This window comes from Aquarana catesbeiana, linkage group LG05 (genome assembly GCF_042186555.1).
Source record: "Aquarana catesbeiana isolate 2022-GZ linkage group LG05, ASM4218655v1, whole genome shotgun sequence".
Classification (NCBI taxonomy): Eukaryota; Metazoa; Chordata; class Amphibia; order Anura; family Ranidae; genus Aquarana; species Aquarana catesbeiana.
The window spans coordinates 77,776,922-77,804,540 of record NC_133328.1 but is presented as its reverse complement, the minus strand read 5'-3'; the positions used below and the strand labels follow the sequence as shown (position 1 = coordinate 77,804,540).

The window sequence follows — 27,619 nt, the reverse complement described above, 5'->3', positions numbered from 1 at the left end:
GCTCTAATTCATCTCAAATGTGTTCTATCGGGTTGAGGTCAGGACTCTGTGCAGGCCAGTCAATTTCCATGCTGCCTGCTGTAATATTCTGCACTCACTGTACACCGTCATTCCTATCCACAATTGTGCCTGTTCTAGAATGGGTGCACTTCAGCTAGTTTTCTTATTCACTGTACACCGTCATTCCTATCCACAATTGTGCCTGTTCTAGAATGGGTGCACTTCAGCTAGTTTTCTTAGTATATCATATACATCAATCATAACATTGACAGAGTCCTGGTATTTGTGTGTTTTTATTTTATTTTTTTGCTTTGAAGAAACAACCAGTTGTTTTACTGCTGCAGCAAAAATTTTTTTAGAGCTCATTTACACTTGCTTCAACTCTAATGCCCTGTACACACGGTCGGATTTTCCAAAGGAAAATGTTCGATCGGCGCTTGTTGTCAGAAATTCCGACCGTGTGTAGGCTCCATGGGACATTTTCCATCGGAATTTCCGACACACAAAATCTGAGATCTGGATCTCAAATTTTCCGACAACAAAATCCGTTGTCGTAAATTCCGATCATGTGTATACAATTCTGATGCACAAAGTTCCACGCATGCTCGGAATCAAGCAGAAGAGCCGCACTGGCTATTGAACTTCATTTTTCTCGGCTCGTCGTACGTATTGTACGCCACCGCATTCTTGACGTTCGGAATTTCTGACAAGATTTGAGTGACAGTGTGTATGCAAGACAAGTTATGTGACAGCCATGCGGCGCGGCTCTCGTTCTGGGTGGGCGTCATACGTCCTCGCCTTCCCCGCCCACCAGGGGGAGCACTCAGCATCAGTGGGGACCCGATGCGCGTGCCTGGTGGCCGCAATGTCCGCAGAGCGCCCGCGATTGCCCAGTAACACAGCAGGACCGTGGATCTGTGTGTGTCAGGTGAGAGGACACCAATGGTGTGTTCTCAGTACAGAGGAACACCGATCGGTCTCCTCCCCTTTCGAGTCCCCTCCCCCTACAGTTAGAATCACTCCCTAGATAACATATTTAACTCCTCGATCGCCCCCCTAGTGTTAACCACTTCCCTGCCAGTCACATTTATACAGTAATATATTTATAGCACGGATCGCTGTATAAATGTGAACGGTCCCAAAAATGTGTCAAACGTGTCCGATATGTCCACCGCAATATCGCAGTCATGATTAAAAAAAAAAAAATGAAAATGCTTTAAATCTATCCCCTATTTTGTAGATGCTATAACTTTTGCGCAAACCAATCAATATACCAAAATTATGTAGAAGAATACATATCACCTAAACTGAGGAAAAAATAAGTTAAAAAAAAAAAATAAAAAATTTGGATATTTATTATAGCAAAAAGTAAAAAAATATTGTTTTTTTTCAAACTTGTCACTTTTGTTTATAGCACAAGAAATAAAAACCGCAGAGATGATCAAATACCACCAAAAGAAAGATCTATTTGTGGGGAAAAAAAAAATGATAAAAATTTCATTTGGGTCCAGTGTTGCAATTGCTATTCAAAGTGTGACAGCGCTGAAAGCTGAAAAATTGCTTGGGCAGGAAGGGGGGTGAAAATGCCCAGTATTGAGGTGGTTAAAGCTTGGCAAATACCCTGTGTGTGTTGATTTTCTAATAGTTTTAAAGGGGCCCAGTAGAACCCTCATTCAGCAGATCCCCAGCTTATTAGTAGCCTCGTTCAGCAGATCCCTAGCTCAGTAGTACCCCCAGCTTTGCTGATGCCCTACTCAGTAGTAACTCCCAGCTCTGCTGATCCTCCTCTCTCCTGTCCCCACTCACCTCCCACTTTATTGCTTCCATGCTGCTCCCCACCTGTGACATCTGCTAGATTTTTCCTGCTCTGGTCCCTCAGCTCTTCTGATCCTTTGCCACTCAGTCCTCTCTCTCCGGTCCCCGCTCACCTTCTACTATAGCGTGCTCATGTTCCACACCACATGTGCCATCTGCTAGTTGCTTCGCTCTATTCCGGACCCCACTCACCTTCCTGCTGCTCCACACCAGATGTGACATCTGCAACACTTCCAGAATATACTGTATGCGCGTGAACTGGAAGTGACTGCTGATGACGTCTTTCTGCTTTGCTTGTCGGTTTCCCAGTGCATCCTGGAATCTCTTATACCTGCAATACCTTCAAAGCAAATGCTAAATGCTGAATATAAAGCCCCTCACAAGCTTCAGGTGCTGTAAGCAAACGTGGTCTTAGACTTCTATGGAGACACTCTGAAGCACCAAGAAAGAGACATGGGGTATAATTTTTGAAGCAAAGCAATGAAAACACAAGGTGCATAAAGAATGCAACAAGATATGTAAGGGTGCAATAAGGACGGCTAAGCCAGAACATGAAAGACACATAGCGGAGAGCAAAAAAAAAAAAAAAGTACCAAGAAATTCTTTAAGTATATAAACAGTAAAAAAAAGGGAGGACAGACCATATTGGCCCCATACAGAATGAGGAAGGACATCAGGTTACAAAGGATGGGGAGATGGCGAAGGTATTGAATTTATTCTTCTCCTCAGTCTTCACGAGGGAATCGAGGGGCTTCAGTAACCAAAACTGCAGTGTTTATCCACATGACACATCACAGGAAGCACCTCCATGGTTAATAGAGGACAGAATTAAAATTAGACATGGGAAACTTAACATTAATAAATCACCGGGATCAGATGGCTTGCATCCGAGGGTACATAGGGAACAAGTAATTGCCAGACCATTGTTCCTAATTTTTACTGAGAGTCTACTGACTGGCTTTTCTCCAATCAGCTGGTACCATTCCAATGTAGCACCAATATTTAAAAAGGGCCCAAAATACATCCCTGGGAATTACAGACCAGTTAGCCTAACATCAATAGTATGTAAACTCTTGGAGGGGATGATAAGGGACTATATACAAGAATTTAGTAATGAGAATGGTATCCTTAGCAGTAATCAGCATGGATTCATGAAGAATCATTCTTGCCAAACCAATCTTTTAACCTTCTATGAGGAGGTGAGTTGCTATCTAGATAAAGGAAGGTCCGTAGACGTGGTGTATCTGGATTTTGCAAAAGCATTTGACACAGTTCCCCATAAACGTTTACTGTACAAAATAAGGTCCGTTGGCATGGACCATAGGGTGAGTACATGGATTGAAAACTGGCTACAAGGGCGAGTTCAGAGGGAGGTGATAAATGGGGAGTACTCGGAATGGTCAGGGGTGGGTAGTGGGGTCCCCCAGGGTTCTGTGCTGGGACCAATCCTGTTTAATTTGTTCATAGATGACCTGGAGGATGAAGTAAACAGTTCAATCTCTGTATTTATGGACGATACTAAGCTAAGCAAGGAAATAACTTCTCCGCAGGATGTGGAAACCTTGCAAAAAGATCTGAACAAATTAATGGGGTGGACAACTACATGGCAAATGAGGTTCAATATAGAAAAATATAAAATAATGCATTTGGGTAGCAAAAATATGAATGCAATCTATACACTGGGGGGAGAGCCTCTGGGGGAATCTAGGATGGAAAAGGACTTTGGGGTCCTAGTAGAAGGCTCAGCAATGGCATGCAATGCCAATCTGCTGCTAACAAAGCAAACAGAATATTGGCATGCATTAAAAAGGGGATCAACTCCAGAGATAAAATGATAATTCTCCCGCTCTACAAGACTCTGGTCTGGCCGCACCTAGAGTATGCTGTCCAGTTCTGGGCACCAGTCCTCAGGAAGGATGTACTGGAAATGGAGCGAGTACAAAGAAGGGCAACAAAGCTAATAAAGGGTCTGGAGGATATTAGTTATGAGGAAAGGTTGCTAGAACTGAACTTATTCTCTCTGGAGAAGAGACGCTTGAGAGGGGATATGATTTCAATATACAAATACCATACTGGTGATCCCACAATAGGGATTAAACTTTTTTGCGGAAGGGAGTTTAACAAGACATGTGGCCACTCATTAAAATTAGAAGAAAAGAGGTTTAACCCCTTCACGCCGAGCGTACGCAGAATGTGCTTTCGGGGGTTATACCGGGATGATGCCCACAGCTGCAGTCATCATCCCGATACTGTTTTTTAGAGCCGGCGATCGTCTTTCCAGATATAAACAACCGATGCGGCTAAAAGCCACTCGGGTGTTATACTGGAGGAGCGGGAGGGGACGTCCCCCCCTCCCGCCGCTCTTACCGGCACCCCCAATTTACCGGGAGGCCCGATCACCAATCCGCCGCCTCCGGCGGCTAGGGACACACTGGAACAAAGCCGTAAGCGGCTTCGTTCCAGCCTCCTAATTGTAAACACGGTAGCAATGTCATGACGTCGCTTCCCGTTTACTCGGCTGCCAATGGTGCCGGATTTAAAAAAAAATATACAGTATTCAGAATCGCCGAAAAGGGCGATCTGAATACTTTGAAGTGCAAAGGAGACCCCCGATCCCTCCATAAAGAGTACCTGTCACCACCTATTACAGTGACAGGGGGTGTTTACATTCCTTGTGACAGCAATAAAAGTGATCATTTTTTTTATTTAACACAATTTATAAATATAAAAATAAATAAGGAAAAAAAACATTTTTAAAGCGCTCTCGTCCCCGCGAGCTCGCGCAGCAATGAAAACGCATACAGAAGTCGTGCCCACATATGTAAACGGTGTTCAAATCCCATGTGAGGTATCGCCACGATCGTCAGAGCGAGAGCAATAATTCTAGCACTAGACCTCCTCTGTAACTCTAACCTGGTAACCCTAAAAAAAAATTTAAAGCATTTACTCGGCGTAACATCATCTTTCACATTATACAAAAAAATTGGGCTAACTTTACTGTTTACTATTTTTTTTAAATTATTATTAAAACTATTTTTTTTTTAAATTCATGAAAATGTCCCTTTTCCCAAAAAGTTGCATTTAAAACACCGCTGCAAATATACCATGTGATATTATTGCAACAATCGACATTTTATTCTCTAGATGCTCTTCTAAAAAATATATATAATGTTTGGGGGAGCTAAGTAATTTTCTAGCAAAAAAATACAGATTTTACTCTAAGAGCGGCAAGGATGTGGAATTCCCTTCCACAGGCGGTGGTTTCAGCGGAGGGCATCGATAGTTTCTATTAGATAAGCACCAGAACGACCACAACATACAGGGATATACAATGTAATACTGACATATAATCACACACATAGGTCGGACTTGATGGCTTTGTGTCTTGTTTTGACCTCACCTACTATGTATGAACAGGACTGTAAGCTAACCATTTTATTTAGTGACAGGTGCTTTGATTTGCATTCAGATCGCTTTAAAAAACTCGTCAAATGCCACATTTTGAAGCAAGTGTAAAGACTTGGTATGGTGATTTTGCCAGACAATAAGATGTCCTCTTTAAAACTCCGTTCAAACAAACAGGCCTTTACACCAGAGTTATAAACCTCCACACACACACACCATATTAATAGAGACCACATCAGCTTTTATTTTGTAATGATTTAGCGTTGCATTAAAGAAAAACCCCAGTTTTGCTGAAAAAAATCAATATATTGCTACAAAAGGCACTTGGTAGGTTAAGGTTTCCTTTCCATCTCTGTCTGCAGTCGACCATAATTTTCTATCCGCTTTTTAAATCAAAATTTGACTTTTGCAAAAGTGCTCAGTTTGATTTAAAAAAAAAAAAAAATCTTGGAATTCTCTATCCCCTGCTCTTGTAACTAGTAACCAGTTTTCTAAGAAATCTGCACACTTTAGGTCATGGATATAGACATCCTGTATGTAATGCGTATTATCACAACATTAGAACTGATCATGTGACAACATTGTAGTAGGAGAGTAGGAATGTTGTCATAGCTTATCAATCAATACCTGCATGACAGAAGCATGTAAGGATCCACAGAAAAGCTTACTAAAACCTTTGACACACTATATATACAGAACATTTTGTTGAAACAAAAGTGGAGTTTAACCTTAAATGTTAAATAGTTTAAAAAGACAATATCTAATAACCCAGTAAAGCCTGTATAAATAAATATCCTTTAAAAGGACTAGAAAGCTTTTGGCATTTTATCACTCTGATCTTCTTACTGCAGGATAATTTCATCTTTTAATCCAAGACGGATCTTTTACAATGCCGGGATTCTCGGGGCCCAGAACAGCGATTCCACGGGTGGAGTTCCCAGCAGTTAGATACCTGCAAGATGTTATATGTATTAATATTCCAGTGGTGAAAAATAAGAAAATACAGAGCTGAACTCCAGGCAATACTACAAGGGTTCTTGAAAAGTTTCCACACTTTCTTTTATAAGTTTAGCAACCAACTTCATCACAGTGCAATAACTCTTATACTAAACTGCAAGGTAAGCCGGCTTGCCAGACAGACTAGTCACATGACCCTCTCAGACACAACCAATTACTACTACTCCTTCCGCCCTCACCGTTTCCAATGGAAATATAAAAGTGCAGAAATGTTTTTTTAGACCCCCCCTATGTAAAAGGGAGCTATTTTACTCTGCTAGCCAAATGTGACCAGCCATATTTGTGATCCAGGTACCTCTGACTATAGGGCATAGCCTGGTTTTTGGCCTTTGATGCAGTCATAGTATATCTACAGCACCAATTTTTGATTCAAGTCTGCACGTCTACTTCATTTCACTAGAGCAAACATAATTAGCGATATAACAGGTGCTTAATCTTATACACACCTGTCAACAGGAGTATAGTGAATATAGAGTAAGAACACCATGAACAAAATATTTTCAATTAAGTTATATTAACCACTTCAGCCCCGGAAGGTTTTACCCCCTTAATGACCAGAGCATTTTTTGCAATACGGCACTGGGTCATTTTAACTGACAATTGCACAGTGGTGCGACACTGCACTCAAACAAAATTGACATCCTTTTTTTTCCCCACAAATAGAGCTTTCTTTTGGTGGTATTTGATCACCTCTGCGGTTTTTATTTTTTGCGGTATAAGAAAAAAAAAAGAGCAACAATTTTGAAAATCTATAATTAATAATATATATATATATATATATATATATATATATATATATATATATATATATATATATATATATATATATATATATATATTTATTTATTTATTTCTCTTAGAGGAGCGTAAAGATGCCCATTCACCTAAAAATACTAGCAAAAAAAATGAGGCTTGTTGGGAGAGAAGAGATTATATTGGGGCTGTCCTTACAACAGCAGCTATATGAACACAGTTGCAATCCTAATTTAACAGACATGCAGTTGCGCAGCGCTGAACAGACAGTGTGCTGCATTCGGGGACATTCACACGCCTGTCAAATTAAGACCCGTTTCCCCATTGCGTAACGTAGGCTGCATATACAAAGCACTCATTCAGGATGTACGGACCACAGAATCTGTGTCAATGAGCCTTAAATTGGTTTATTATTTTTTGGTTCGTTATTTTTTTTTGTAAGTTTTGACAATTAATTTTTTTTTTTGGTTAAATGGATAGCAGTGATCAACAGCTTGTCAGCCGCTGATCACAGCAATTTTTATAATCAGCAGAGTCTGGAGGACAGTTCTGCTATAAGTTCTTGGTCACTGAAGCAACCATGAGCTTGTAGCAGAAGGGGGAATGCAGCTGACGTAAGGCATGCTGACCTGGTCAGCTGGAAAAGGTTTTGTTCCACTGTATGTTTTACATCAGGGGCAGAAAAGGAGAGAATATAGATGCTTTGTACTGTGCCCAAGCACAATTGTCCCCACTAATATTATGCCAGATGTGTACAGTGCCGAGTGCAGTTGAATTGTGCCTGATCCCACCTCTTCACTCAGGCCAGGGCTTGTACAGAACAAGAACACTAAATCAAACAAACTGGATGTTGGAGATCAAATGTTCTTTTACAGTTTTTCACTTACTTGCTGGCAGCATTAACCAAGTCTTCATGGGTGGTAGCAATCATCCGTTCTCTGTACAGCTGCGTCATCTCATCACTTATACCTCTTAGAAACAGCATCCTGCCTAAAATAAATCAGGAAAAGAAACCGCTCAATGAATTCATTGGACAAGTATGTTTTGTTTACACTGCACCTCATTGCCAAACACACTCAAGACACAAAATATATATGAAAGTGAACCTAAAATTAAAGTTCACACAAGGCATTACAACCAAACAACATTATATGTCTCTTCTGCAATAAAGAGCTTGCCTGCTCACAGTTTAATATTGAACTTCAGTTCCATTTTAAGGTGTTCTAGTTTATTAGCGACAGTTGTTTTTGTCATAGTTTTGCAGTCATGGCGCAATCTAGCACTACTAGGCAAACCGAACAAGACATATGGCTCAATAAAATTAAGGGATGACAGTTTGGCAAGACTTAACCCTACTACACATGAGCCGACTGTCAGGCAACATCAGCCGGTTCAATAAAAAAAAAAAAAAAACGGCGACATTCGGCCTGTGTGTATGGCAGCCAGCAGCTGACTGGCTCCCGATCAGCAAGTACCAGGCTATAGACCCAAAAGGGCGATGGCAGGTGGATGGGCTTAGAAACACAGCACATCAGCAGATGGGTGGGGCTTAGGCTCAAGCGGTGGTAGCAAATCAGCAGGGCTTAAAGCGGAACTTCGAGCTCTCAATCAATATTGGACTATTTTTAATCCTTATGCTACTAGCATTAGTAAACAGATAGGAAAGTATATGATATTTGCTTGTTTGTGTTTTTTTTTCACATTTCTTCAGTTACTTCCTGCTTTCTATGCCTAGGCAAATTATATCATACATTGCAGGAGTCTCCAGGAGTGGGATGAGAGGTTTTCTCAGCTAAGCACACCCTCCAGCCTGCAAGCCTGAGCTAAGAACAGATGGATTCCAGGAAAGAAATGCTACAGTGCATCCAGAAAGTATTCACAGCGCTTCACTTTTTCCACATTTTGAGTACAAGTACCCGTGCAAATGCTCAGTATCGGTGCAACCCTACCGACAAGGATACCTTAAGTTGTGAAAGCTAGATGTACCTTTGTCTGAAGGTGCAACAGGTGAATCCACGTTTGAAAACACAGAGAGTTTGGCTTCCTCGATGTCCTGCTGGCTGAACGCTCCAGACTTTGCCCAGTCTATTGACTTATCAAACGCAGACAATGTTGACAAAGAGTTTGGATCCCTAAAACGTATAAACGTGTTTAGCCCTGGGTTTCCAAAACAAACATATATTCAAAAAGGTATGATCATGCAACTGTCTTTTTTATATTCTTACCGATAGGAAAAGAAAGTAAATAAGCCATCAGAATCAATAGAGGCGGCTGCACCATAAGCTCCTCCTTTTTCCCGAATCTCCCGATGGAGAAACCTAGAACTCATGATCTGTGACAGTACACGCAGGCTGGATTGGGGAGAAAATAGAGCATTTCTAGTAGTAAAACATCTGATAAAAAGTAAATGCCATTTCCAGCTTTCCCAACTTAGGTCACTAAGATCGGAGATTTTATTATTTTTCAGAATTAATCTTAACAGACTTATCGTACAGAGATACAAAATAGGGGGTGGGGAGATACTATAAGAAATGCTATATGAGTGGGAACAAAATTTAATTGGAGAGTTGGAAAACATTGCAGCCTAATCCCTCCGCCCCTCATGTTACTGTATCTAGCCATTTGCCGACCGCCTTATTATAAATATATGTCATTACTTTGACGTTAAATACCCGGGTTATAACAGCAGCTAGATGCCATAACCCAGGTATCTTTTTTCGTTAGGTGGCAAGCTTTCTGATGAATGTGATCCCAGAGGCGGATTTGCCACAAGATCACTTTTAGAGGCTGTGGGAAAGGTGCCCCTGCTCCCCTCCCCGATCGCTTTCGAGCTTACCGGAGCCGTCGGTAAGCCTGGAACCAATCCGATTCGGCTGATGGCTAGGCAGGAAGTTGAGGGAGGCTGGGTTCACACTTAATATGGATGCGGTTCACAGCAGGGGTCCGGTGCGTCCCTGTTCTCCGTTTCAGGGACGAATCAGGCACAAATTTTTGCCTTAAAACTGAGATTTTTTTTTTTTTTTTTTTTTTTAAGTCAAAGGGTCTTTTTTTTTTTTCCCCTTTCTTTTAAGGGTAAATGGCATCTTTTTGATCCCGGATCTCTCAATAAAGTGACCCTATCATGCTTATTTCAATTACAAAGGAGGTTTACTTTCCTTGCAATAGGAATAAAAGTGATAAAAATAAAAATAAAAATGAAAAGGGACAGTGCAAAAATAAAAAGTAAAACAAAGAAAAAATTACGCACACGTAAACGCTGCGATCATTAGAGAGAATGCAATAATTCTAGCACAAGAGCTCCTCTGTAACTCTAAACAGGTAACATGTAAAAAAATTGTAAAGTGTTGCCTATGGAGATTAAGTACTGTAATTTGTCGCCATTCCACAAGCGTGCTCAATTTTAAAACATGTAAATTACATGTTGGGTATCTATTTACTCAGCACAACATCATCTTTCACATTATACAAAAAAATTGGGCTAACTTTACAGTTTTTCTTAGTTTTTATTCCTTAAAATGTATTTTTTTTCCCCCTCCAAAAAAAAAAAAATTGTGTTTGAAAGGCTGCTGCGCATATACAGTGTGACATAAAATATTGCAATGACCGCCATTTTATGATATATACAATGTTTGGGAGTTCCAAGTAATTTTTTAGCAAAAAAGTATGAATATTTACTTGTAAACAACAAATGTCAGAAAAAGGTCAGCTCAGCAAGTGGCTAGGCTAGCCACACACTAGTTCAAATCCAACTTTTTGTATGGAGGTGGTATGTTCCATCTATTGAAGTGGTTTATAAACAGTACCCTAAATGTTGGAAAATATCCCCACTGTCTGAAAACATTTTGGCATGCAATCTGACTGAATAAATTGCACTCAGTGTGCGCGTCTCTATAACTGGGGCATAAGACCTCAGGGTCCATGCAGGTTGCTCTGAACCACTGTGGAATATACAGATAACCCAACCTGCAAAAACCCATTTCAGGGAGGTGGGCGTGGCTTAAACCGTGCTACATATTGGGTGTGGCTTAAATGGGGTGCGGCTTAATAGAGTCTGAGATGGCTTACAGCGGAGGGTGTGGAAGATGGTGTCAGTAGGGCAGTGGACGTTGTCAGTAGTTCTTTATTTTTATCATTATTTATTTACAATTGTATTTTTAAAATGATTTTACAATTTACTTTTTTTTTTTTTCACAATGATTTGGGGTGGGGTAGTGGACAGTGTCAGTTGAGCAGTGTCTCAGCAGTTTTTTGTTTTTATTATTGTTTTATGTTATTTTAAATGTTTAATTTTTTTTTGTTCACAATGCTTTCTGTGGGGAGGGGGTTGGGGCAGTGGACAGTGTTGTTAGGGCAGGGGGTGGTGTCAGTATTTTATTTATACATTTTTTTATAATTTAATTTTTCATAATTTTTGTTTACAATTTTATTTTTAAATATTTTTTTTTAATCAACTCTGGGGGGGGGGGGCTTTGGTGAGATATCAGGGGTCTAAACAGACCCCTGACATCTCCTCTTTGAGACATGGAAAGGGACTGAGGACATTGATTCCCCAGTCCCTTTCTCAGCATTGAAGATGAATGGACAGAAGACAGCAGCTCCTGTCCATTCAGAAACTGAGCAGAGTAACACACAGGTTACTCTGCTCAATTTTCACAGGACACAGGAGTGATCTCGCTCACTGTGTCCAATTCAGAAAAGGCAGGGGCCGGTAAATGACCGGTCCCTTCCTCCGCTGTCCATCCTGATAGATCCCCACAGCTGGAGGGAGAGGAGGGAAGCCGGCTGTGGGGGATTGGGGCGGAGGAGGACAGGGAGCCGGTGAAGAAGGGGGGGTGAAGGGCAGGAAGGGAGCCATAGAAGACACAGAGGGGGGCTGGAGGAGGAGGAACACACAGGGAGCAGTTGGGGATGATCGGTGCGGCTGGAGGGACAGCTGTGATCACCGATCTCCCTGTATAGCTTTTTAGCTGACAACCGCGGGAGGGAGAGAAGGAGAAGCGGATGTCAGCTATACAGGGAGATCGGTGTTCACAGCTGTCCTTCCTGCTGCACCCATCATCCCCAGCTGTGAAGCAGGGGACCATCCAGGATCAGCCCCGCAGCCGGGATATCGGGCAGCACTAGCGGGTGTCCGGGAGGCTCCCCCCAAATGCGGGAGGCTCCCGCACCTCGCGGGGGACTTGAGATGTCTGATTATATTAGCGATAGATCTAAAATCGGAAAAATAATAAATCTCTGTGCAAACCGTTGGTGCTATATAAATCATGTATAGCAACAACCGGAAATGTATATATGAACAGGCCACAGTTTATGTATTGCTATAACCAGCAATTTAACATTAGTAAACCCTCAGACACCAGAAGATAGTAGACAACGAAGCCCTTTACCTGCCATAGTCTGGATGACTGAACGGCACAGCCCGTATACATTCACCAATAAAATTGACTGGAAATGGCATAGAGAAGTGTGTCTTCATTTGACAAGGCTTGAAAGTGGGATCCTAACAAAAAAAAAAAAAAAAAGAAACACAAGCCACAGATATTATGATTAATATAGATATAAATATACATACATACATACATACATACATACACACACACACACACACACCCAAATCCTTTCAGCTGGGACGGATTGTGATAGGATATTCAACTATTTGGGACATATGAAAATGGGACTAAAGCAAAGACAGCTTAAAATGTATTTTTCTCTTCCCGTGGTTCAAACAGACCTACAAAAACTCACATCACCTTGCACGGTCATTCTTATATTTTATGCTGCTGATAAAAAACATGATTTTTGTGTTTAGAAGTAGTTAGAAGAGTTATTTTATACCCTACACAAAAACACTTACACGAACAAGCTTTCTGGAACTTTTTAATGAAGCTTCATTTCCATGTGAAGATGGATTTAATGGCCTCTAGAAAAATAAAACAAATTATTATCATTAAGATTCAATATGAGCAGACGTAGAGATTATTATATAACTATAGAAACTTGTGTTATTTAGTAAATTAATGTACATATAAGCAGACTACAGCAATGCCAAAAACAAGAGAATAATAGAGATGTGTGTCAGGATCAGTGTGGCCATCCCAAACAGAAGGAAAATACAACAAAGCTATACATAAAGACATAAGGAGCAAAGCCTAGTACACATGAGACTGGCGGCATTAGCTGGTTCGATAGAAACCAGCCGACATTCGGCCCGTGCGTCTTGTAGTCGGTCTGACAGAAGCCAGCAGTTTTCACCAGTTTGCCAAAGGGGCATTACCGGAACAAGTCTGCCGACCGACTCCTGACCAGCGCCAACCAAAGTGTTCTGGCCGGGGTGGGAGGGGGCTCGAACAGCAGGAGAGATCGCTGTACTAACACAATAGAACAGAGGGGGGGGGGGGGGGGTCGCAGTACTAACAATGGATAGTTAGTACAGCTGCTCCTCCTGAGCTGTCAAATTTTTTTTCTTCTTTTCAGTCCTGCTGGGTTGAACGGAAAAAAGTACTAGTGTGTACTAGGCTTAAATCTGAGTACACATGGGCCGAAAACATCGAGTTTAGCAGGAACACAATTGGTTGGGTACACACAGCCTGTGTGTACAGCTGTATGTTCTACAGAAGCTGGTCTTACAGACTTCTGTCGAACAGGCATGCTGGAAAACCAGCATCCGATCAGTACTGGCAGCCACCGCTGATCAATTGAATGAAAAAAAAAAAACTTTTAGTGTGTACCCAGCTTAAAAGCTTCTATGTTTCATTCACTAGTTCAAATTAAGGGCGCATTCACACATGCGAATGCACACTGGTTGTGATTATATGCAAGAACCCCAGTAGGGGTTCCCACAATTAGCTGCAGGTAGATAACCCCATTAAAAGTAACAGGAGGCTGCCGAAAGTCACAGCTAATATCGTCCACTCACAAGTAAAACGCTCATGGTGCAACCAAATGGTAGGAAGTCTGCATCCAGGACAGATCACTTGTATGTGATTGCAGCATGAGCAATTACATGAGAGCGAGTGAGACTAGCTGCAAGTGTCGGCAGTCTCCCATTGCTTTCAATGGAGCCATCTACTCACAGGAACCCTGCTGGGGTTCCTTCATGTAAACGCTGGCAGAGTACATTCGCAGGTGTGAATATACACTAAAGCATACCTGTCTGGACAAAATAGAGAAAAAAAAAAAAAAAAAACAAACACACACACACACACACACACAAAAACAGCTACTTCTGGCTTCGTTATTGCAGAATCTTGGGAGCAGTTACCTTCATCCTTGCTCCACTATATAGTCCCCGACCTGAAATACGCATACAGCCAGTGAAGTCAGAACTCTTCACTCGGTGTGTGCTCGTTTCAGGGTCAGCGATTTAAAAAGCAGTAGAGCAAGGATTAGCCATGGAGCCAGTCAGAACTGGCAAAACCTGTATTTAAATTCAAAAAAGTGCTAAAAAAAAAAAAAGTTGTGATATCAGACAGATCAGTGATGCACCTATGAAAGATAACCCTAGTACTAAAAATATGGGTCCAGTGGATTCTAGTATACATGATACTCAACACGTTTACGTTGCAGTATGCTTATGGGCTATACATTCCATTGTTCACAATCCCAATACAGAAGCAATTTCGAGGACGTGAGCCCTCAGGTCTTCTAATGGGTTGGGGGTATAGCCCACAAAAATCGCAGCATAGCTTTCTGCTCAGCATCTATCCTCCTATGGGGCAGGGATAATACCCCAGTAGTATGCTTGCTGCCCAATGATCGTTCTAAGAAAATATGCTTTGAGTGCTATACTTCAAACTACAGACAAGTCCAAAATAGATATGATTTTGAGGACAGAAGTCCTCACATCTTTTGATGGGTTTCCTAACATTTGGAAAATCTTTGCTTTGTGTGCTATGCTTTCCACTATACAAAAGTCCAATACAGAAGTGATTTTCAGGTTAGGCCCCAAGTACCTCCACAATATTAGGTCGGACAGCTTTGCGTTCTTTTTTATTCCTGTAAATTCCTGACACAAAGTGCTCGACCTCCTTCGAAGCTGCTGGCATCTGTTGTGGGGTGGCATTCAGGGAACACCTGATGGACAGGAAAAGAAAAGTAGTATTTGAGCAACTACAATGCCACCAATACTCGGCTGAAGGGTTGAGCTGAATCTTACGGACACGTCTGAGAGATCTCCTCATCTAAGCTTCTTCTTCAGAATGTAATAGAATGTAATGTAATAGAATGAGAAATCAAACAAAAGTATGACCACTTTATAATGGATGTGCGTGGTTACCTGAAGATCTCAGCTGGAGTTCCAAAAAAATGCAACAGCTTGTAGGGCAAATTTCAACATAACTAAACTAATATTCAGTGTTATCTTTTGAAAATTTTTCCTTTCATTTTTCATTTCTTTTTTTTTTTTTTTTTTGGGGGGGTGCTATTTTATAACCCAAGCAATGCATACTTGGAAACCTATACGATATAGTCATGGAAAAACCATGTTATGGCTTATTAAGAAGAGGTGTATGAAAATGTAACTTCCCAAGACCCATGCTTACGTTCACATTGATCCGATTTTGCATGCAGCATGTCAAATCCCATGCCAAATCGTCAGCTATTGTCAGCAATGGCACCGTCCAAATCGGTGCAGCGTCTTTTTGAGGCGCCGCACCGATTCTCAAAAGTAGTTCCTGTACTACTTTTGGCGACTTCGGGGGCAATTTTAATAGACATCTGTGCAGGAACCCGCACAGATGTCTCTGAAATCGCTCCTGAAGTCGGACTGACATGCGGGTTTGAAATCATGCAAGTTGAGATTTCAAACCCACATCAGTGTGAACCTAGGCAAAAGCGTTTCTGTGCAGCAACCCCCCCCCCCCCCCCCCCCCCAATACTCACCTGAGCCCCATCTCAATCCAGCGATCTTCATGAGAACCTCGGCTCTCCGAATGGACATGCAGAACTGCTTGGGTGCCCCCATTGCAAGCTGCTTTCTCTGGGGGCATTCAGGAGGGGGCCAAGTTTGCCGGCGAAGGACCCAAGAAGAGGAGGATCCCGGTTGTTCTGTGCAAAACCACTACACACAGCAGGTGAGTATGACAGGTTATTTAATTCTTTTAAATAAAGCCCTTAGAAACACTTTAAAGTGGTTATAAAATGCTAAAGGATCTTTACCTTAATGCATTCTTTGCATTAGGGTAAATGACCTTCCACTCCCAAAACACTTAACTGAGTCCTCTCTCGATCCAGCGCTGTGCCCATGGGGCTTTACTGAGAGCAGCGGGAGCACACAGCCCTGCTCCGGAGTGCGCTCTGCACGCATAACCCCATGGAACACACTATACTTGATATAGGGCCATATGCAGGAGTGGAGGAGCGGAAAGCACCAGTAGGGGACTTCAAAAGAGGAGGCATTACCACTGCACAAAGCAGGTTAGTAGAACATCTTTTTTTCTTTTAATAAAATTTTTTAAAAAAATTAAGCTTTACAAATCACTTTAAAACAGGTTGTGCATGTGGGCAGAACTGTTGATTTTCTATGCTGTCCTCCACCCAATTACTGCAGGAGAAAATAGTTTTTTTTTTTTTAATACAATACAGGCTTGTTTTCTTACACATAATAGCTTTACAGGTAAAAGATCCCATGCTAGGATAATGCATATTTACCAGTGTTAATTTAGTCAACGAAAACTTTTTTTGTCAGCGCCATTTTTGCAGTGATGAAAACTGAAACGAAAAGCACAGCACATTTTCGTCCACTGACGAAAATCCATTCCGTTTTTGTTAACGAACAAAAAACGAAATGAAAATGTGAGGCAGGGACATTTACCCTTGGAACTTTTGGTTTCCATGGAGCTCCGCCTGCTTCCTCTGGATGAAGCCCGGCATTTGTAGATAGTCTAACCTTCCGCTCGGACAGAGTCTCATCAGTGGCTGTTATCTGCAGCCTGAAGGGGGATGTTCTATTAGGACAGCGGGGGCTTGGCTGTGTAGTTAACCCGCTCACACACTGCCTCTGTAGATACATGCCTGCAGTGCTGATTGAATCTCTACTAGTCCAGTGAGGTAAGGGCTGTGTGTCCCGGAAGACGGAGTTCTCTGATCACACTCATCCTACAAGGACTGTGGACACACATCTTATACTGATATATAGAGGCCCACTGAAGGAGACCTGCTCCTTGTCAATAGGTTTCACAGCTTGTCCACTATGGGAGAGCAGCACACTGTCTGATCTGTGCAGCATTAACTCTTTTGCTGCCAGAGCTGTTTTTGAATCCACACTTAAAATAATTTAGGTCTGAAGATTACATAAACACACGGTGGAATCATCCTGCAAAAAGTTATTTCTTTTTATTTATTATAATGTTACACTTCTGTCAAAAAAGCAATATTTTTGTAAAGAAACTTGGCTTACCTTAAATACGTTATATAATGACTAAATGTGTGTCTGTAGTGCATGTTCAAACGTTAATACCATAAATAATAACCAATTCGATTTTTCACTCCAGGAGTATATATTAAGTTTGGAAATTGTAGAGAAATGCTTAATAATGCATTACAATTTAAACTAAACCCATTAGATTTTAGTCGACTATATACAATTAAAACAATTACAGATGACTAAAAATGGGACTAAAACTAACAAAATTTGCTGCCAAAATTAACACTGATATTAACAACGTACCTCATGCCATCACTCAACAATATATATTTGCGAATTCGTGATAACTTCCGCAGTACTGATCCCAAATCAGTCATCTCCGCTATCCGTTTCATGAATTTGACCTAGATTAAAAACATTGCATGTCGTAACTTTCAGCATTTTCATCTAATGTAATAACAAACACCCTGTACAAAACCAATAAGGTAACATTTCGCTTTAGTACTGGCCATTCTTTTCTTGACAGATTCACCCACAGACACTTCATCTGTAGGCATACTGGCCACAAGAAATATTTAATCCATCTGACTGCACCAGCAAAAGCCTTGACTTCCGTGACCACCTGAAATGTGCAGAAGCCATGCCACCAGAATACAAGTATCAGATAAAGGGGTGTGAACCCAACTGCTGTCTAGAAGAAGCACCTGAAAATAAACCTGTTCATCTCTCAATATGTATGTTAAGATACAAGACTTTCTGAAGTTCGAGCTATTTTTTTAAATGTGCATAGAACAGAGGTCTTCAAAAAGGGACAGTTTACTATCCTTCAGACTTAAGAGGGGTCCAATGTGAGTAAAATATGCCTGGCATCAATGGGAGTAAATAATATCCCATTATCAGTATTAGTAGGAGTAAACGATGCCTCATCATTGGTGTTAGTGTGAGGAATAGTGCCTCATTGTTGGTATCAGTGGCAGGAATTATGTACCATGGTTGGTGACGTAGGAGGTATAGTGCCTTGTATCGGTAGGAAGAATAGTACGCCAAGGGCTGGATAAAGGCAAGCAAAAGGCTGTATCCGGCCACTGGGCCAGTTTGGAGACCACTGATATAGAAGATAATCTAACAATCTTCTTTGAGAAGATAAAATAAAATTAAAGTGGAAGTCCATGCTAAAACTAAAATCCCTGCATCTATAGCCACCAACATTCTAACACTAACCTATCTAGCCCTGAAAAAAAAAAAAAGTATACATTCTTTTTCTACAGGCGATTCGACCCGATCTCCAGCGGCGGAAGCTCTGCGGAGGACATGTCCGACACTGGCTGTGAAATGAATGGGGAGTGACGTTACCCATAGACTTACTATGGGGCTTCCGTTGTCGGATGTGTCCTCTGCACACTCCCACACAGTGAAGCCGTGTCTGACTGCTCAGCGTGGGATCAGAGTTTCCGCCACTGGAGATCGGGTCAGATCGTCTGCAGTAAAGGTGTGTATACTGATTTTTTTCTTTACAGGGCTAGGTAGGTTAGTGTTAGAATGTTGGTGGCTATAGGTGCAGGGATTTTAGATTTAGCATGGACTTCCACTTTAAACTAAAATGTAAAAGGGGATAAGTTAATCACTTAATCACAGTAACTATTTAGGCAAAGGCATGCGTCCCATGATGCTGTTTTCCCAGGGAATGGAATGAAGAATGGCTGATTTTACATTTCTGAGTTTATCCTTAAAGCACATACAAAGTAAAGGGCTGTAGATTCAATGTGGGTGTAGTAAAAGATCTTCATACCTGACTCATTCCTCCTAAGAGCTCTTGCAGTTCTCCAGCCGGTGAGAGTGTCCTGCCTGCGCGCATTTGTGCATACACTTGTCCACTATCTGGTATGGCATTGGACATATCCTGAGCAATCGATTTTACTAAAACATGCAGTCGTTCCTCAGCATCAAAATGAGGACTAAGAGGGAAAAAAAAAAAAAATGAAAAGTTACAACATGAAACAATATCCCAGAATAAAATGAAGTTCATATGGCTGCTGGATACAGAAAAGCACCGCAGACACTGTCCATTCTGAGCTGAAAAAGGGACAATTGTATGCCATGTTGGCGCAGCCTGAAATAATGTCTGAAGAGTATAAAGTGTGCACTGTGTTTTTCTGCACGTAACATTCTTAATAATGACTGGGGGCACTTAGCAGGTGGTGAAATGCATACCAGATGCCCACTTACACATTTGTGCCAATTAAGCATAACACTGAGCAATACGCTACATGAAAATTGCAATGCACACCTCTGCAATGTATAGTATGTGTAACACACATGTTTATTACATGTAGTATCAATTTATCTAACAGAGCAGGAGGAGTAAGACAACCTTGCTTGGCTTTGTAACCATTGAGGTGGTGTACTGCCATAGCTGGGAAGGATGGCTCCGATATCCTGCTGCTAACCATAGAGATATGAGAATGAACCTACAAGGGTCCTTACATAAAAAAAAAAAAAAAAACACACACACACCCCAAATGAACACACAATTTTGGTTGAACTAACTCCTTAAAATGGTGTACCCAATATATTTGTATAATCAGTGAGGAAGGATGCGTGCTAAAGCACCGTGACACAGCGTTACCAGCAACTCGCAGGAAGATGATAGGAGAAAGGTAATAGGGCCAAAGAGGAGAAAACCCATCTCTCGCCCTCTCTGAACAGAGATTATTCAGCTCTATCAACATGGCTAATAGTAATAAAGCTTTCTGCCATTAAATGCTACATACCTGTTAAATATTTCACTCCACAAATGCATCATGTCAGGTGTATTCCTGTCTAAGCATGATGATGAAAACAGAATACCCTAGGGGAAAAGGAAAACAGTCAACATAAGCAAAGAGGAACCCCAAAGAAAAACAAAACAAAAATATATGGTCTGGATTGTGTTAACTAAGTCGCCTGATGGCTGTATTGCTGCCTGTATCCAATGAGATTTCAGCATGCTAGAGCACAACAATGACCTAGTTATTCCTGGCTCATCATTACCCACATCATATCTATCTATCTTACACACACATATATAAAACACAATTTGTACTCATAATGTGTATCTTTAACCCCTGCTTACCAGGTTGCTGGACCTGCACAGTTAAGATACCTACCCACCCAGGGGATCCATAGTTGTCCTGCAGAATCTCTTCTCTTCTGCAACTGCTCGGGTCCTGCATCACCATCTTCTTGTGTGACATCATCAGGAGGCTACTAGCTCTTCCGAGTCCAGCGGGCCTCTCACTGATGCGACACTAAGCCCGCCCCCTCTTACTTTATTAAGGAAAGACTATGCCTTAGGCAGATGATGTGCACTGTGCTCCCTGATATATGCATGTCACATATCCCAGGAGGCACAAAGAGTACAGTGCACATCATTTGCCTAGGGGAGTGATGTGCATGGGGGAGGGTGGGGCCGAATCCATTTTAAACAAAAAAAAAAAAAATAATATAAAATATTATATATATATATATATATATATATATATATATATATATATATATATATATATATATATATATATATATATATATATATATATATATATATATATATATATATATATATATATATATATATATATATATATTTAATCTAAGGATGAAGATCTATTTTAATTACTGAACATTTTACAGGCGTTTTCCTCAATGCTTCAGGGGCATCAGTCAACGCAACCATATCATTCACTGGCTTCAGGCACCTCTCTCAGAAACTAAGAGCCAACTGATGCAGCTAATACGGAAAGAAGGGGTAGTGCCAATCTCTGTTTCGGGCTTCAATCAATTTTATATTGAAAATGCAGCTGGAAGGGTAAAACTTCCTTGCCTACGTTTACGATGGCTATGGCAGTAGTGGGGAGCGCAAGCAGAGCTAGGAACATGTAAATAACCAAACCTAAACTCCTCCAAGTGTCTCTGGAATCCCAAATCTAAGATGCAAATTTCAACTCTGTACTCTGATGCAGGAAGGAAGGAGGGAAGGAAGGAAGGAAGGAAGGAAGGAAGGAAGGAAGGAAGGAAGGAAGGAAGGAAGGAAGGAAGGAAGGAAGGAAGGAAGGAAGGAAGGAAGGAAGGAAGGAAGGACAGACAGAGGTCTGATGTGGACCTGAAAGTCCTTAACTGTGGCTGCTTCTAACTTGTTCACTTTATGGCCCTTTCATACTACCCTGCAGTCCAAAATGCTGCTGCCTGCACACTAAACCAGTGTATGTGCACCAGCATTTTGAGCTTCAGAGCTGTGTGGCAGGAAGCTTTATGTGCATTGTATCGTATTGCACAGCTCCCTTTTTTTTATTGAACTTTATGTGAAGTGTACAAAGTGACACTTCATTCATGCCACTGCATAGCAATGTGGTGCGCTGCTTTTGCTGTGTGGTGACATGTAGGCCAACTAGAGTGGTACAATATTATGCAAACATGCTACATAATATTGCACAGCTCTGGAATGCAGTAAAACACTGCGTGTGTTAATATTACACACAATAAACTGTTGTTTCACAAAGAAAAACGCAGGTGACTGCACATAGTGTGAATGGGCCCTTAAAGTTTATCTTTCTGTAAATCAGGAATAAAAGGTCTTAGTATGCCTTATGCGTGAGCTTTATTTCAGTATTTTTACCTGTTCATAGGTGTCAAGATTGGAGTCGTCTGATACAATGAGTGGAGAGACACTCAAACCTCCAGTAGTCAAATTTATCTGCTGGGCCTGTTCTCTGTAATTGTACACACCAGAGCCCATCCTGCAGAAAACAGATCAGTTACCAAAGAATAAATGAATCCACTCAGAACTATATAAGGAAAAAAAAAAAAAAAAAAAAAAAAAAAAAAAAAGTGGCATATTTTCAGCATAGCATCAAAACAAAAAAAGTGTACTGATGCATATTTTACATGTTAAAAGGCAAGTTTTTTTTTTTTTTTTAAACATACATATCATACTTACCTGCTCTGTGCAGCGGTTTTGCACAGAGCAGCCCCGATCCTCCTCTTTTCGAGACCCCAATGGTGCTTCTGGCCCCTCCCTCTTTCAGAGTGCCCCCAGAGCAAGCAACTTGCAATGGGGGCACCCAAGCAGGCTCACTCTGGAGACGCTGCTCTGCATGCTCATTTACGCATGTTCTGCATGTTCATTCATGTGTGCCCCGCCCCCTCTCTCCTCATTGGCTGTGATCAACAGCATTGGCTGCTGCCTCAGCCAATGAGGCGGGAGAGTCCCCAGAGACCCAAGGCTCACTTGCACATTGCTGGATCGCAATGGGGCTCAGGTAAATATTAAGGGGGGGGGGGGGGGCTGCTGCACAGAGAAGGTCCCTTTAGGGCCACTTTAAGAAAGCCTTAAAAAGGACAATCAAGCTCGCCCTGCTTGTGCTGTGTGGTACAGCCTATAAGTGGGAGGAGCTATACTTTAGCATAATGTCCATCTTCCTAGGGGCAGGGCTTACATTCTGTTGTATCAATCAATGAGTGCTCAGCAAAAGACAGTCATAAGCCATTTATTCAGTGGAATAATCCACACTGAAATGCCGTATACACACGACCGGACTTTGACAGCAAAGGTCCGAAGGAACGAATCAGCCGGACAATCCAATCGTGTGTGGGCTTCAGCGGACCTTTGCTGTCGAAAAATCAGACGGACTTTAGATGTGGAAAATGTTTCAAATCTTTCTGACAGACTCGAGTCCAGTAGAAAAATCCGCTCGTCTGTATGCTAGTCCGACAGACTAAAACCAACGCTAGGGCAGCTATTGGCTACTAGCTATGAACTTCCTTATTTTAGTCCGGTCGTACGTCATCACGTTCGAAACAATCGAAATTTGGTGTGATCGTGTGTAGGCAAGTCCATCAAAAAGTCCTTCGGAGTTCAGTCCATCGAAAGTCTGCTCGTGTGTACACGGCAAGAGAGTCACTGACAATACTTCAATGTCTATTCTTACATCAGACATACAAAGTATGACCTTATGTTGATGGACACCATTATCAAAAATAATATATTGACTTTTTAGATAGTAAAAGGATTTACTTGATTAATAACATTTGTATTAGAGTTCCAAAAAAGGTTTTTCACACTTACACAATGAGTACTGCATTTCTTAAGCCGCGTACACACGAGCGGAATGTCCAACAGAAAAAGTCCGACGGAAGCTTTTCATCGTCTATTCCGATCGTGTGTGTGCCTCATTGGACTTTTTTTTCGAAAATTCTGACAGACCTAGAAATGGAACACGTTCTAAATATTTCCGACGGAACAAATTCCTATCGGGAAAACATCAATCGTTTGTATGCTGTTCCGATGGACCAAAAACGACGCATGCTCTGAAGCAAGTACGAGACGGAAGCTATTGGCTACTGGCTTTTTCTAGTCCCGTCGTAAGTGTTGTATGTCAGCGCGTTCTTGATGGTCGGACTTTGGTTTGACCGTGTGTAGGCAAGACCGCTTGAATGGAATTCCGTCAGGGTTCCGTCAGAGAAACCTTCGGAGTTTATTCCGACAGCCAAACCGGTCATGTGTACGCGGCATTACATTCTAAAAATAGGGTAATTAAACATAAGCTGAGGAATTAACCAAGCTTCCCTTTGGGAACTTGCGTGTGCCACATGAACAGAGCAAATAGACATGTTTCAGGTCTATCTGTGTCATCCATGCCAGTTTCTATTTCAGAATGAAATAGAAAGTGATGCAGGGTCTGCACCTAAATTAACAGAGAGAATGCACTAGTGTTGCATATATGCATGTTTGTTTGAGGTCAATGACCTACTATGGAATCAGCCACAGAGGCTGCAACTTCAAAAATGGTGCAACACTGGCAGCTCATGTTTCTACCCTGACAGGTTCCCAAAAAACGAGAATCTTCTAAATGTCTAATTTTTTTTTTATTTATTAACCTCATGACTGCCCACTATAAAGCAATCCTACAAGATTAAAGCGTTACTAAACCGGGGTGTCCACCAGTGGACCATGGAGCCCTCTGATGTGGCCCACCATCTCCCGTTCTGGGACAGCGGTAGGGGAAGCAAGCGGTTGTGTAGCAGAGCTGCATAAGTCGATGCTTCCTGTATAGCGCCAGCTCCTGTCACAGGTGGAGTGATACCAAATGCACCTTCCACCTGAGACAGCAACAACCGGCGATACCTGAATGGAAGACTGTTATCACAGTGTATATATATGGGAATATCTGCAGTGGTTACTGGGCTGCTTTCAAACTAATCCGCAGGTGCAGAGCAGTGTGCCTGTGGGTTACCTAAACTGAACCATAGACTTCTGTTATTACCTGCGTGTTTGGTGCGCTTTCAGAAAGTGCACCACACCTGCAGGATATAATAGAATTCTATGGCAACATGCAGCTAACCCAAAGGAAAGCTACAGGTACATTGTGCTGGGTAAACCACAGCGCATTAGTGTTAAAGCAGCTTTAGGCCCCTTTCACACGATCAGTTTGACTCAATTAGACTCTCCATTCACCTCTAGGAAGCGGCAATTGTAAATGGACTTGTGTCTGTTTACACCCACCTAGCTCCAATCCGATCCGCTAAAAAAAAAAAAAAAATAGAAGGGGATTCTCTCTCATCTGTCTGGGTGGATCGGAGGGCCCATAGAGTAGAGCGGGCTGTGTCCATGTCTGCTCAGCATATGTGGAGTGGGCACGGGCCTGTTATACACCCGCTCCACTCATTGTGGCCCGCAACCGGTTACCAAGTCGTTTAAGTGGCCCTCGCTCTTCAAAAGGTTGGGCACCCGTGCCTTAATGCATTTTTTGCATTAAAATAAAAAAAAAAAATTTTTCAGTTTCCCTGTGCCAACATTCCCCTGTATAAAGAGGAAGAGAGGGGAGAAGAGATCAGCATTGTGCACAGCTGAATCTATTAACCCTTTACTTCCTCTTCACACAGTATTTGAGAGCAGCAGCAAGAGCCATGGAGCGAGCTCCGTGGGCACACAAGGTGGGAGCGAGCATACACAGCGTGACCCATAGCAAACGGCTTGCTATGGGGACAGAAAAAGAAGAGGAGGGGCCATTGATTGTTGCCGGGAACCCAAGAAGAGGAGGATCAGGGCGACTGAGCAATACCACTGCACAGAGCAGGTCAGTATAACATGTTTGTTATTTAAAAAATTCTGACTTTAGTAACACTTTAAATACAATCAGCGTGAACTACTACTACTAGTGTTTCACATATACTAAAACAAGAATGCCACAAAGATTAATTACTTAAAAATGACACTAAACCTAATGTCTAAAAAAAAAAAAAAAAAAAAAAAAAAAAAAATAAAAAAATAAATTATATATATATATATATATATATATATATATATATATATATATATATATATATATATATATATATATATATATATATATATATATATATATATATATATATATATATAATGCCCTACCATAAAAGTAAGTTATATAGTCCCTTGCATGTACTTCCTTGATGGGGGTGACTAAGTTTGCCACCCTGGTTTGCTCACTCCTGACAAAATCTACAGTAATATAAGCTGGCGCATCCAATGCTGGCATGTTGTACTGTAGAAAAACAGCCAATTGATGGTCCTCCATGATGCCTGTGGGAGGTATCAGTTTGAATACATTATGATGCAGGATTGCAAGATATAATATGGAGTATAGCAGTGCATGTTTCCGCAAGTTACACACACCACTTGTACTTGGAAAAAAAAAAAAAAAAAATTGTATGCAATGCTTTGTTTTTGCATAGCTCATTAGAGACGAAGTAAACCCTGATGGGTTTTACTTCCTCTTTTTTTCCTGTGCAAAGTAAAAGCATAATGGGCTAGTATGCATCGCATACTAGCCAATTATATGCCACTTACCGGTTATCGAAGCCCGCCTTGTCCCCTTCCAGGGCCGTGGACTCCGGCTGTGTGACTGGCCGGAATCGTGTGACGTCACTCCTGCGCATGCTTGTTATATACTTTTTCTTGTAAAAGGTGTGACCAGCACAAGGCTAATCAGCACTGTCCAGACAGAAGGTCAGGGGTCCTTCAGCCTCATAGGACAGAGTAGAATGAAAACTCCTCCTACAAGCTTTAACCAGACACTGATAGAAGTCACAAGACTGCTATATACTGCTGATGAGAAAAAAGGTATTTAGCAGTTTATATTTACTAAAATAATTGCATTTCCATGTTCTGTGTACTATGGGAGACCAGATATAGTGAATGCAGGGTCCAGGGTTTAGTAACACTTTAAGCATCCCTTTAACTTCAAAATAATGTTGGAAGAATTAAAACCACTTACTTGGTGAGAACAGAACAAAAGAGGGACAGATAGGGCTTCAGCTCCTCAGGAAGTGTATTCAGGCTTGAGACTGCTCGGAAATACACCATGCCGTTTGTAGGCTGGGGACAGCACTGGACAGGAACGTCACCTGCAGGGTTACAAACATCTTTTTAACACAGAGAAAAGAACATCAACTTCTAAAACATCATTGGGCAGATTTACAATATCTGAGAGCATCAGCCAATGTGCCCCGACCTAGGACGCTTCTTTTTGTTAGTTGAAAACACCATACCTTTCATGTGAACAAAATAAACACTTAGGGCTGGTACATACCACAAAAACGCACTCCAGATCCATTTCTGCATGCACATTAAAGTGTTTTCAGCATGTTCCAGTGCATTTCTAGATATAGCCCAGATGCTTTTTGTTCTTTTTTCCGTTTTTTTTTGCACTGTATTGGGGTTCGGTGCGTATTTAATGCGTTCCAGTGCATTTTTGATGTGTTTTACTGCGTTTTTGTCTGGAACTGAAAAGCCCTGGAACTGACTGCACTGGTGCCATTGGAAACCATCTAACCTACTTTCTATGCGTTGATGCAAAAAAAAAAAAAAAAAAAAACGCACTGGACTGCATGTGGTGTGAACTGGCCCTTATTGCAATACATGGCAAAATACATTATGGCCTAAATTTATGATGAAATTTAATTTTTAAAAATGTTTTCATTATATGGGTTTTACAGCAGAAAAAAGTGTTTTTTTTTTTACTAAATTTTACATTTTTTTCCTGTATATAAAATAAAAACTAAGTGGTGATCAAATACAATCAAAAAAATTCTCTATTTGTGAGAAAAATAGGATATAAATTTCATTTGGGTACAGTATTGCATGACCGCGCAATTGCCAGTAGCGCAGTAATGAATAGCAAAAAATGGCCTGGCCATGAAGGGGGTAAAACCTTCTGGAGGTCAACTGGTTAATGTCAGATCTTTCATTTA

At 41.3% G+C, this 27,619-nt stretch overlaps 1 protein-coding gene across 1 annotated transcript in view; it reads right to left on the bottom strand.

Annotated features, from left to right (window-relative positions):
• Nucleotides 1-5,440: 5,440 nt before the first annotated feature.
• The window catches only part of PITRM1 (pitrilysin metallopeptidase 1), a 94,870-nt gene continuing 72,691 nt past the window's right edge, over nt 5,441-27,619 (bottom strand). Inside the window, exons 16-27 of the mRNA XM_073629892.1 lie at nt 26,644-26,773; nt 22,005-22,125; nt 20,125-20,201; nt 19,143-19,308; nt 17,657-17,757; nt 14,943-15,063; nt 12,845-12,910; nt 12,378-12,490; nt 9,216-9,341; nt 8,977-9,122; nt 7,878-7,980; nt 5,441-6,172 (exon numbers count right to left, since the gene is read on the bottom strand). Coding sequence (XP_073485993.1) covers nt 6,079-6,172; nt 7,878-7,980; nt 8,977-9,122; nt 9,216-9,341; nt 12,378-12,490; nt 12,845-12,910; nt 14,943-15,063; nt 17,657-17,757; nt 19,143-19,308; nt 20,125-20,201; nt 22,005-22,125; nt 26,644-26,773 — 1,364 coding nt within the window. The 3' untranslated portion in view covers nt 5,441-6,078. The remainder of the gene's footprint in view (nt 6,173-7,877; nt 7,981-8,976; nt 9,123-9,215; nt 9,342-12,377; nt 12,491-12,844; nt 12,911-14,942; nt 15,064-17,656; nt 17,758-19,142; nt 19,309-20,124; nt 20,202-22,004; nt 22,126-26,643; nt 26,774-27,619) is intronic.